Source organism: Anarhichas minor, unplaced genomic scaffold (assembly GCF_050575085.1).
Source record: "Anarhichas minor isolate MPS153535 unplaced genomic scaffold, ASM5057508v1 ptg000074l, whole genome shotgun sequence".
Lineage (NCBI taxonomy): Eukaryota > Metazoa > Chordata > Actinopteri > Perciformes > Anarhichadidae > Anarhichas > Anarhichas minor.
Genome location: NW_027466520.1, coordinates 8,184,609 through 8,196,881, shown reverse-complemented (window position 1 = coordinate 8,196,881; position 12,273 = coordinate 8,184,609). Strand labels below are relative to the sequence as shown.

At 42.0% G+C, this 12,273-nt stretch overlaps 2 protein-coding genes across 10 annotated transcripts in view; both read left to right on the top strand.

Annotated features, from left to right (window-relative positions):
* ncoa2 (nuclear receptor coactivator 2) overlaps window positions 1-1,924 on the top strand; it is a 50,417-nt gene extending 48,493 nt beyond the window's left edge. For all 9 annotated transcript variants that reach the window (XM_076080688.1, XM_076080691.1, XM_076080690.1 and 6 more), the window contains exon 22: window positions 816-1,924. In XM_076080688.1, the coding sequence (XP_075936803.1) occupies window positions 816-827 (12 nt within the window). In that variant the 3' untranslated portion in view covers window positions 828-1,924. The remainder of the gene's footprint in view (window positions 1-815) is intronic.
* Window positions 1,925-5,746: 3,822 nt separating this feature from the next.
* Window positions 5,747-10,368, top strand: prdm14 (PR domain containing 14). The gene is made up of 8 exons (XM_076080741.1): window positions 5,747-6,893; window positions 7,154-7,207; window positions 7,316-7,476; window positions 7,597-7,867; window positions 7,962-8,164; window positions 8,635-8,736; window positions 9,475-9,694; window positions 9,983-10,368. Exons 1-8 carry the CDS (start codon window positions 6,272-6,274, stop codon window positions 10,150-10,152), a joined length of 1,803 nt encoding a protein of 600 aa, XP_075936856.1. The 5' UTR covers window positions 5,747-6,271; the 3' UTR covers window positions 10,153-10,368.
* Window positions 10,369-12,273: the final 1,905 nt, after the last annotated feature.

Here is a 12,273-nt window from a genome sequence, read left to right as displayed (position 1 = left end):
CTGGTGAATAATTTACTCAGTAGTTTACGTAACTCCTCTAGCTGGAGTTCTGATACTTCACTCGAACTTAGAGGACAATGATGTAATTAGCAGCGGGCACTTTAGAGCCAGACCATTTAGCCTATATAGACTATATAGAATATGGAGTTACTGCGTGATGTTCAAAGGCTGGCCTGTCTGGACTAATCAGCTGGTTTGCTTAACGTGGAAAACGTGACTCCTTGCGGCACAGATCCGTCACACACTCCACACACTCCACACACATAATCAAGTCAGACTTTGATTTGAAAGACAACTGACCTCAGTCACTCAATGAAAATCGGGTAAAAGTGCAAATATGTTTATGTGTTTAATGTCAACCAAGTTAATCCTTCTTCCTTTGTCTCCCTGGTATTGTTAGCTTTGTCTGTGAGATGCACTGTTGTTGTCCGTAATGCTTTTAAGCCCAATAAAGGGCCATGAATATTTAACCACGGTGCTGCTGTTTGATTGTCTGCACTTCGGACTGCTGTAAGATACCAGTATATCTGTCACTTGGTTTATCCTCCTTCCAGGATTATAGAAATATATTGGCACTTAGATTATTTCAATTATTTACCGTTTGGCCATTAGTGCGGGCTTTTGTGATTTACTGACTTGTTTTAGGCTTGATGGTGTGTTCCAAGAAGGATTTCTATTTGTTTGTAGTCTTTTGCACATGCGGCTGATTTACTGCAGACAAGTTCAAGTTCTGCGAGTCCGAGTGTTTTGTTGAGTTGTGTATTCACGAAGTGCTTTAGAAGTTGTGATCTAATATGTTGTTGTTTTCTCTGCAGAAATACTGTTGACCCTCGTGGAGTTCTGAGCCTGAAGCTCACTGATCAGCTGGAGCAAGGAGCGCGTCGGCCCTTTAAAAATTGTACAAACATGTAACCAACCGACTGCCCCTTGACCCAGCCCGGGCGGTGCCCCGACCTCGTCTCCCCAGCCCACGTTTGCCGCCTGTCCCCGCCGGGCCTCTTCGGCCGCCCCGGAGGAGCCCGGCCCCCCGAGCAGACACAGGAGAGGGAAGAGAGGTGCTGGGGGGGGGGATGGCGGATCTCTGTCCAACACGCCTAACCCTCCTGGAAGAGAGCCTTGTGATGAGCCAGTCTGTCAGCCTGTCCAGCTGCATTCACCGTAGTGTGACTTACTGTAGGCCTCCCGATTGGGGGACACCGACCTAAGGGGGCAGCAGTGGTTGGGAGATCCCTTGTTCTGATGAATGTATTCCTCTCAGCGGACAGCGGCCATTTACAATCTCATCTCAAAAAATAATGACGTACACTGATTTTTCTTTTATTCGTCCTCTCTTTCTCACACATTTGTGACATTTCCACATAGTTCCGAAATGGCAGCAAAGACTCCAAGTTATGTTCAAATTCACGGACGGAGCTCAAAAACTTAGCCGGTTTTGCCTTTTTGCTGTTCTTTATTTTATTATTATTTTAGTTTTTGTTGTTGTTTTTTTTTCTTGTCGTGAGAATTAAGATGTAGAATGAAGATATGGTTGAAAAAAAAAAAAAAATGATCTTGAAAACACTGCAGAAGAGAATGGTTTGAGTGGAACGGCAATTTGTATGATTAGACTAATTTTAGTCAAGAGGTTTATATAGTGTATTAAATTAAGTTTTATTTTTCTGTATAGATTCATTTTAATTATTGTAGATGATTCTTTATCCTAGTAGCAACAAGAAAAAAAGATTTTAAAAGTGTGAAAGAGGCACTTTTTTTATCATTTTAACAGTAAAGGTTGTATTCTTTCTGAGAAGATTCTTCTATTAACATGAATAATGGATTATACTTTGGTCCTTTAGTTTCAGAAGAAGATCTCAAAAAGCATATATGGTTTGAAAATGAATTTCAGAGATTGTACATACCAATAAGTAAAACATTGTCTTTCCTATTTATTTTATTCCTTAGGGTTTGGTTCCCCCGTCTGGTCACAACTGCCTCTTGAAGCAGAGAAGGGTTTTTGTTTTTTTTGGGGGGGGGGGGGGGGGGGGGGGGAGTGGATTGGGAGCCTTTACAATCTGATGTTCTGGTACGATGCAGACGGGTGAGGGGGGGGGGGGGATTGTAAGGGGGTGTGCTGTGTATACAGTGTACAGATTATCGCTTGCTTCTCTGCCTTTAGCATAGAACACCACAAAGAAAAAGAAGAAAGAAAAACGTATACAAATTCAACACAGCCATACAATAACTAAAAAAAGATAAAAAATAACAGAAGTGTGCTTTCTATGTCGTCTGGAGTGAAAAGTGCTTCATACAAGCTGCTAGGTGCAAACTGTTCTGGTGTGATGTAAACAAGCAATAACGATTACTTGAGAATCTCTTGGGTTTTGTTTTTTTCTTCTTTTTTTTTGTCTTTTTGTTTTTGTAATTTTTGTACAGTTTCCTGAATAGAAAAAGGACACATTTTTGCTCCACGTTTGGATGCAGTATTAAACACCGTTTTTTATTGCAGTTTGTACCAAGAAAGTCTACATCCACACGCAGCGTTCCTAATAGATTATGCAGCATCGGCTGAGGCCTGGAGAGGGAGGCATAGTTTGTGATCCCCTTGTTGACACACGCCCTCTCTGCCTCCAGCCACTCCTCTATCGCAGAGGTCAGAGTTAAGACTGCTCGGTTCATGAGCCCTGCTCTGACGGACGTTTAGCCATATTTTATGACCTCAGGCACTTACTTCAACTATAAAAGTGTTCAGTAATGACATGCTATTCTTGTGCCCCAGTCGGGGTCACAAGATTTAAAGCAAGTCATCTTCTCTAACCTCAAAAGTACATTTTCCTCAACAACAACAAAAAAAAAAACATTTTTATAACTATTTTAAACCCAGGACAGACTTGGAGCAAGCCAAATAATCCTCACCTTTCAATTGGATTTCTGAATTCTACCAGCTTTTATTTTCGTAGGGAGACGACCTGTTGGTTAGCGTGCTTCGAGGCCCACGGAAAACAAGAAATTGAATGATGATGTCACTTAACAGGGTCCTAACTGTCGATGTTGCGGCGTAAAAACAGGAAGAGAATCATTCTGAATGTATTGTCATTGAAGGCCTAAGGATGTGACTGATGGTGTTTTCTCTCAACATGTTGACAATGTGGTGTTGTACCATGCTCTTCTCGGCATTTAGATAGGAAGTCGCCGGTTGTTGCTTCTGTTTTGCTTCTTGCGTAAATGAAATTTGAAGCTGTAGCGAGTCAATTCTGGGACAAAAGTCTGCGTTCGTGTTGTGGTTGTCATCATTGCAGATGTCCTGCAGTTGTCTTGCTGTGGGGCCTACAGGAGATCACTCTTCTTCTTCTTTTTTTTCTTCTTCTTTTCTTCTTCTTTTTTTTGATAAATGCTGTTTTGATTGTATCATACAGTTGTGCAGAACAAGCCTTTTTGAGCCATTTTAAAGAATGATTCTCAGCCCTCTGCAAATTTCCAAAGATTGTCAAGATTTTGAGAAGATTTAAAGCCATGTGGTAGCAATGCATTTTTTAAGCATTTATAATGAGGACGGGAGCAAATAAATGATTTTGCCCCTTACAAATATCCAGGCTTTTGACCCACTAAACGAAAAAACTTTTTTTTCTCTCTCTCTCTCTCTCTCTTTTAACTTATGGTTTTGAAGAACTTTAAATGCCCTTTTGTATTGTCTGCCAATTTCTTAGAGCTAAGATGCAACCTTGAAATGCTACAAACCCTAGCATAATGCCTTAGATTTCGTCCGTTCTCGTTCTTGTACATTACACCGCTGTCTGTATAAATTTGTATAATGACTTGTGTACAATATTGAATGGGTGCGTCATCGCTCAGCTCTTCTTCGCAGTCGCTGGAGACTCAGTCACAGTTGAACTGTTCCTCATTATTGCTCTCTATTCTGTGTTGGGTTGAAGACTCTCATCCCCCCCCTCCCTCACTGTTTGTATGGAAAAGATGATGCATAGGGATATTGAAGCAATATGTAATATACTATATGGACTTTCTGAGGAAAGCTTACTGTTGTGTCCCCCCCCCCCCCCCAGATATTTTTTTTCTGCATTGTTCACAGGAATCACACTGTATACCTGCATCCACCTTTGTACCCCTAGTGTGTGTGAGCATTTTATGCAAAATTAGATATACAAGAGAAGTTAAAAACCACAGTTATGCAAGTTGTGAACTAATATGGCTTCGCTGATGCTATTTGCCTTGTAAATAAAGAATTCTGTTATTGCAGTATTTAACCGAGTGACTCTTATTTCATGTGATTAAAAGAAAAAGGACAAAAAAAAAGATCTAAGGCCTCCATTCATTGTATTTTCCAAAATCAAACAAAATGCACAAGTGTTAAGCTTTATAGACTAAAAGGGCTAACAAAGTAAAATACAATAAATATTAAAATAAATACAATTAAACTGTATATATATACATATGTATTTAGGTGATGCATTAGATATAACCTCAAGTATTAGGCTAGAAACAGATTTTTGCGAGTTTTTTGTTTTTGGTTCATGCCACCTTTCGATGTATTTATATCGCCTAAATTAGCGATATAAATACATGAATAAGTTAATTTCTTACATGTTAGGGACAAGCATATAAATCAATGACAACCCAACATGTTGCCTATAGCCTGAGCTTTAGCTTGCAATACTCGTCCCTAAGTGATCCTTTCATACAAATACAAAATTCAGCAAGAAAAGAAAATTAAAATGAGTCTTAATGATACAATAATGACAAGCACGAGATCATGCGGTCTAAACTAAACCAAAGTATTTGTAGAGAATTGTCACAGCTTTACTCGTTTTGAGCCGAAAGAGCGCCGATAAACAACCATTCTTCTTCTCTCTTCCTAATTCACCACATCCAAGTCATAACAACACACATCTAGACTCCACAGGGGGGCCCTCAGATACAATCGGATCGTGTGTGTGTGTGTGTGTGTGTGTGTGTGTTGGGGTGGGGGGTCCTCATATGGAAATGTTTGGGAACCTCTCTCCATCGGCCTCATTGTAGCAGAGAAAGCAGACTGGTGCGCTGAACGCGGTGGGTTGTCCCTGAGAAAATGTATTCCTGTGGGACATTGAGATGCATGAGGTTGAGCTGATTCCTGGCCAATAGGAAGAAGGTGCAGGGAAGCATCTTCAGCAGACCTGCCTGTGTACAGTATAGGTGCCCTCAGATGACCACCGACCACCAGAAAGACCGAGAGAAAGGTCCCTGCAGCACATTACGCACGCTGAAGCTTAGACCTGCTGCGCTCATATCTGCACAATTTGGAGATTTTCTGTTTGATTTGATACACCTATAATACTGGACATGACGGAGACAACTTCACTGTGAAACATCTGTAATTTATTTAACAAGGTAAGCTTCGTTTTTCCAATTTACATTAAATTGATGCACCTTTATATAGGAAATTACGGTATGTGGTACTGACTGAGTTATTTGTGACTTATTATTGTATGTGATGTTCTTTAAAAAATACCACAGGATTAAGATAATCAAATTTGTGTTTTCATTGTGTTTAATTTCATTTCTGTTAAATTCAACATTTTTGTTTTATTTTTCTTGATTATAATAATTTCCTTCAGCAAATATTTTTCACATTTCCCCTACTGATATCTCTCTTTTTTCCGCACTGACAGTAATTGTAAGGTCTATAAAATGCTTCATTAATGTTGACCTCTGCTCTGGCTGACTGTTCTTTAATTAGTGTCATGACCCTGATTTGTCTCTCTATTTACTGGCTGATTGGTAAACGGTTCCTAAAAATGAAAACACCTTATTTTCGCCGGTCGTTTAACGCCGCTCATCAGCTCTGGTGCGTGTCCCCACAGCTGGAAATCGTCTGTCCAATTTCACCGTGGACTGCTTTTTAATTATTACGCAATAGATTTGTTCAGAAATGTTTTGTCTGTCGGTGTCCATATTTATTTCGTCGGGTTTAATTGTAAAACTGAAATTCTGGCTGCGTTTTAGAAGTTGTAGATTCAATAAAATTCTGAATCAACATTAATCAACATTACCACATTAAGATCAGTATTTTAGCTATCATTTGTTGGATTAGTAAATTAAAGGCTTACTAACATTTAAAAAAAAAAATCAATTCAGGTGGTCAACCTCTCCTGATGTCATGTTTCCTCTTTTAGATTTCTTGCATTAAACTTTTATAACTCTCCCTCGCTTCCTCTCCCACCCCCTCTTCTTTCTTCTCTCACCCACTGAAAGATTCACATCTCCATCTGAACCGTCGCCCTCCCCCCTCGCTGCTGTCATGTCGGTGTCCCTGTCCAGCATCCCCGTAGTGCTGAAGGACAAGACCTGCATCCAAGCCGGCATGCTGAAGGGCAGTCCCGCTCGAGGCTTCTACCCGGCCCCTCTCCCCGGTCCCCACCACCACCACTACATGGACTTCTTCCCGGGGACTCACAGCCTCCTCCACCCGCTCAAATCCCTCGGTCGTCTGGTGTCGGACGCACAGGCGAACCTGCCGCTCAACCTGCGCGGCGGAGCACCACCGTTCCACCACCACCACGCCTCGGTCCTGCACGAGCACATGTTGAGCGCCTCCGGCATCCCTTACCTGAGCCAGATGTTGCCCGGACACCCGCTGTACTCCAAACCGGAGGAGCTGGCCGCTGTGGTGACCGAGCACGCCGCCGGTCCGCTGTCCTCGGACTTCAGCAGCCCGTCCAGCGAGAGGTCGTCCTGCGCCTCCTCTTCCGCCACCTCGCCGCCTAAAGACGGGTTGTTTCGCCTCCAGTCGCCAGAAAAAGCGCGCGCGTCTTACAACTTTAGCGAGGAGGACTTGTTCATGGTGCTCTACGGTTACTCCGGCAGCCAGGAGTGCACCGTGGGTCACGCCATATCAGGACTGGCCCTGCCCGAAAAGTCAGGTGAGACTTCTGCTTTAACTTGTTGGATGTTCATTTAGTTTCATATGAGACGATACATCGGGATACTTTGGCCTTGGTTTGGCTAGAAATGACCCAAAACATCTGTCTGCTGACTATACGGACTAATAATGCGTATCACTTTTAACAAATGATAATATTCAGTTAGTTATCAACTTCTCTAGATCCTCCAGAAATTGGATTAATTAACCCATTGCTTTTTTATCACCCATTCGCTCATTTGTGTTTGTTTTCTCTTTCAGTTTCTAACTCTCACATTCGTCCACTGGACAAACAAACACTTGACCTTCCAGACGGTAAGACTCGCCAACTTCCATTACATAAATCAACTTTAATTGTGTGTGTATCTGAATTGACAAAAGGCGCGGCTGAGACGTGACTCTGTTTTGGACGCTGTGCTGCAGGGTTAACCGTCGTCCAGGCAGCGTGGGGAAACGTGTCACACTGTGGAGTCTTCACAGACAAAAGCAGCATCCCTCAAGGGACGCGCTTCGGACCTTTCCAAGGGAAACTGGTCAATACCAGCGAGATTAAAACATACGACGACAACACTCTGATGTGGGAGGTAATGCATTACAATTGCTCCAAAAACGTCCTGTTCCAAATGCGGTCTAGCCAATCAGGAAATTAATCAGATCGTTTTTAACTCCTATCTAATGTAAACCACCTTTTCTCTCTCCTTCAGGTGTTTGAAAACGGCCGGTTGAGTCACTTTGTTGATGGCAGGGGAGGCTCAGGAAACTGGATGTCTTCGGTGAAGTGTGCTCGTTTCCCAGAGGAGCAGAACCTGATTGCTGTACAGGTCCAGGGTCAGATCTTCTATGAGGCCTGCAAAGAGATCCGGCCGGGTCAGGAGCTGCTGGTGTGGTACGGAGACTGCTACATGCAGTTCCTCGGCATCCCTCTCACCCTGAAGGACCCCAGAGAGGACAACGGCGCAGTCCCCCCACCAGAAGGTCAGAATCCTAACCTTCTGTTGGGTTGCCTCTCTGATCCACTCCTCTATAGTTTTACCACTAAACATATTCTTTCTATAATTCCTTTCCTCAGATACCGATGAGGGTTTCAAGTGTGACAGATGCGGCAAGGTGTTTGCGTACAAGTACTACAGAGATAAACATCTCAAGTACACGCGCTGCGTGGACCAGGGCGACAGGAAGTTCCCCTGTCACCTCTGCACCAGATCTTTCGAGAAGAGGGACAGATTAAGGATCCACATCTTGCACGTTCACGAAAAACACAGGCCTCATAAGGTGAAACACTGCGCGTGCGTGTGTGTTGCATTTAGTTCTGGGTATCTATTCCATCCCCGTATTGCAGACCATTACGTCATTGCGTCGCGCAGTAAAGTCGACAGGTGCGCTCAAAAGTGTACGTGGTGCTGAAAGAACAGCTCCCCACAGCGTCACTTAGAAACGGATGCGTCGGGTTTTTTATTGGGCCTCTTAAAAAGGCAAATTATTTTAAGACCTTTAGTTGGTGGTAACCTTTTAGCCTAAAGAATCCAAACTATATATCAATAAAATAAGTTATTAAAAAATCAATTGAAACCCCCAACACTCATAAACACAATAAAGATAGATTAAGTCTTCCAGAAAAAAAGTCTTGACTTTAAGTCAACTTACCTTCCAAATAGAAAGATATGACTAATTAATATGACTCTATAACTTTAACTCATACTGATGTTTTACATTTTATATGTTTTTTTCTGTCTGATCCGCAGTGCTCAGTGTGCGGAAAGAGTTTCTCTCAGTCGTCCAGTCTCAACAAACACATGCGTGTGCACTCCGGAGAACGGCCATACAAGTGTGTTTACTGCAATAAGGTAAGAGGCCCCTTTGTTTTCATTTCATAATAGATTTGACCACAATCATTTTAAACTGAAACTTCATAATACAAAATAGAATTTGAATTTAATTTTGACACATTGTAAAAAAACAACTAATGGAAGTATGTATCTTCTACACGACCTGCGGGCCTGCACTCCTCTTCTTCTACGCATCTTTTAAAACCTACAGCCCGCAGTTTGGATCCATTTAGTGCTTCCTCGTGTCATGGTGCATTTGGCGCGAGCCCCTCATCATTGTTGCTCTCGGGGCACGCTCCACGGAGACACTTACATGCTAATTATCGCCAGATGTACATCCACCCTTTTGTCTGCTGAGATTATACTTTTAATTTATGGCCCTGGAATGAACAGAAGTTTTTTTTGTCCTTTCTTCTCGATATCCTCCCTTTTTTATGCACTACACTAGGTTTTGTTTAACCTAATCTCATTTGTCCTTATCTAGTCAATTTAAGCAATATGCCACGAGACTAGAAGGTAACAGCTTTCATAAGAGCTAGGACTCGTTGGAAAGAAAAATGTCTGATTCATTTTTTTTTTTATCAATAATTATACATAAATTAATTCAACAATAAAATACAATTGCCAGAGATCACACTTTAAACCAAATGAGCTCAATGAGCTTCAATAGCCTTTATTGAAATAGAAACACAAATGATGCAACTATGGATAAAATACCAGAGCTTATCTGTTTTATTTCGCTTTCCTCTCGTGCAGGCCTTCACTGCTTCCAGCATTCTGCGAACACACATCCGCCAGCACTCCGGAGAGCGGCCCTTCAAGTGCAAGCACTGCGGGAAGGCCTTCGCTTCTCACGCCGCCCATGACAGCCACGTGAGGCGGACCCACGCCAAGGACAAGCCCCTTCCCTGCGCCCTGTGCGGAGCTTCTTTCCAAGACGAGCAGGAATTTAAATATCACATGAAAAATCATAAAAGTAAGGAATTGTTATTGCCATCACAATAAATATTAGGCAATATTTGCCTTTTATTATCTGGATATAATTCGTTGGTTAACTAATGTGATTTTAGAAACACATTAAAAAATAAAACAACAGATTTGAACAATCGAATATTAAGAGTTTTCTTCGGCTATATTTTACAAGTATATTTTTGTCTTTATTCTCAAATACGGATGAAGACATATTGGGCTACAAAAGGAACATTTTGCATAGCATCCTCCTTGAAACGTGGTTGTTTTATTGAGCTATTCTCTCACTCTGCAGACAGGCAGATGTTGGACAGCACAATTGTTCCTCCTTCTCCAGGAAGTGGATTACAGAAGGGCCCCGTGCAGCCAGCGAAGGACAATCCAAACATTCAGAAGAACGCCGGACAAAACTTTCCTTACACGGGGTTAACAGTTTTAAATCCAGAGTATCGGCCCTGGAACTGAGCCAGACTGTACTGAGTCAATCCGGACAAAGGAAACCATTCTAATTGTGTGTACTATTAGGATTTTTGATGATACAAGTATCACAAAAGACTGCATCTATACAGTAATACCACAAGAGATAGGTAGGATCTCGTCGTTTTTCTTTATGTAAATGCTGCTTAAGAAAGACGAATGTTCTATAGGAGCCCTATTTAAATCATTTAAATTGTAGGCAAAAATGTGTCTAAATCTATTTATAATATGTTAAAATATGTTATCTGTTGTTTTGTGGTTTAACGCTTTCATTATGTAATTGTTTGTGGACACATTGTGATTCCTTTATAATAATAATAATAATAATTAATGTTATTATATTATTATTATTATTATGTTGGGTTTTCTTGCATCGACAAACGCTTGAAAAGCAAAGCTATTTTTTATCATTGTAGATCTGAGCCTACTTGTGTACAAAATAAATGTTATTCACTCTCTTAATTTATAAATGAACATTTTTTTGTACTGTAATGTAAGACTGCAAAAGCAATCACAAGTGTCTTCCTTTGTTCCCGATCAGCGTCCGCTTTTTCATGATCAACAAATAAAAATAAGCGCATGGAAACGGGAGTGTTGGTTTTGGTTAATGTCTGTATTGAGCGGGTCCTTCATTGAAATCTCAGTTGAGAACAAATCAATTTGTTAAATACAAAATAAGATTTTTTGCTAAATGTGGCAGACAATACGTTTCTGAAATGAAAGAGGAAACAGGAGATTTATTTCCTTCCAACAGTTTAAGGAAACCAATTAAAGGTTGTATCAGTTGTGATTTTTTTTCATCGTTTTGTTGTGTCATCTCTCCAAAAGTGCTGTCCATCAGTCTTAGTAAATAATTCAGATAAACTCCACGGATGGTGTCCTGGTTAACATTTTGCAGACGATTGCATCTGCATATGTGTGTGTGTGTGTGCTTTTGTTGTGGACCCTGTGCATTTATCACCTATTGCGTCAGTCCAGCCATTGCATGTGTCCCTCCGTATGCATCCACTGTCTGGTGCGTTTCTATAGAGCCGAGTGGTGGATTGAAGGTCTGCACGCTCACAGTAAAGATGAACAAACCCCACTGGACCAAATGAATGACAATAGAGTGCGGCAGTAAGGTGGTCTATTGCTCCTCGCACAAAGGAACTCGGCATGACTGACATCTGCCCTCACACTGTCACCAACTGTCCCACATGTGTTCTCCTGAGATAGAGAGATAGATAGATAGATAGATAGATAGATAGATAGGTCTTCTGTAACAGATGTAACTGTGTGTGTGTGTGTGTGTGTTATGGTTCATTTGAGGAAAGATCCAATTGGACCTGGTGGTGGCAGCAGCATGTGAGGTCTGACTGACGAAACCGTGTCCAGCCTTTGTCTCGGTGCTCTGTCATGTCACCTTTAACCTCTGGGTCGCCATACTTCACACTGCGGGCATGCAGTCAGACACAACAATGCTGCGACAGTGCTAAGTGAGACCTACAACGGATATTGAAGCATTGGCAGAAGAGAAATAAAGCAAAAAGCACAAGAAAGACATAAGTGATTCCACAATGACAAACGCTTTAAAGATCACACTGTTGTGAAATCTTCCTGTTTTGCCATCAGATCAAAGTAATAGGGGCCTGAAGATTACACTCTTGTTTTCTGCACTTCCTCCTGGGCCGTCTGCAGGGAGAGGAGTCAGTCCCACTCTGCCCAGCCTCTCTGTTTATTTTCTGTAACGGATGGACAGCAGCCTTCAGGGTCAGGGGTCAACCTCCTCACTGAATGTTTAACAGCCTCCTTCTCTCTTCAAATGGCCGAAATATGGATGCTTGAACAAGTGTAGATCGCCCTGCGCCTCCCATGTATACAACCCCCGAGCCTCCACGAGGGGCCTGCTGTGAAAAGAGAGGATACTCCCCTTTGTGGCCTTCCAGGAGCAGAGGGGTGGAGGAGAGGGACGAAGAAACAAAGACAAACAGAGAGACAGAAGGAGAAAAAAGGAGAATGAGCTGCCAGAGCTGAAATACTGAGATTGTTAGCGAGCCGTGCTAAAAGACTGGTTTTACTAGCGCCTCCATCTCTGATTGGCTGATTTAGGACTCTTAGGACTGCTCCAGC

Bases quoted from the DNA above. Each gene is read 5' to 3' on its own strand.
- prdm14 (XM_076080741.1), top strand. From the start codon at position 6,272: ATGTCGGTGTCCCTGTCCAGCATCCCCGTAGTGCTGAAGGACAAGACC. The intron at 7,208-7,315 runs GTAAGACTCGCC...GCTGTGCTGCAG, and splicing joins AACACTTGACCTTCCAGACG to GGTTAACCGTCGTCCAGGCA. The intron at 7,868-7,961 runs GTCAGAATCCTA...TCCTTTCCTCAG, and splicing joins CGCAGTCCCCCCACCAGAAG to ATACCGATGAGGGTTTCAAG.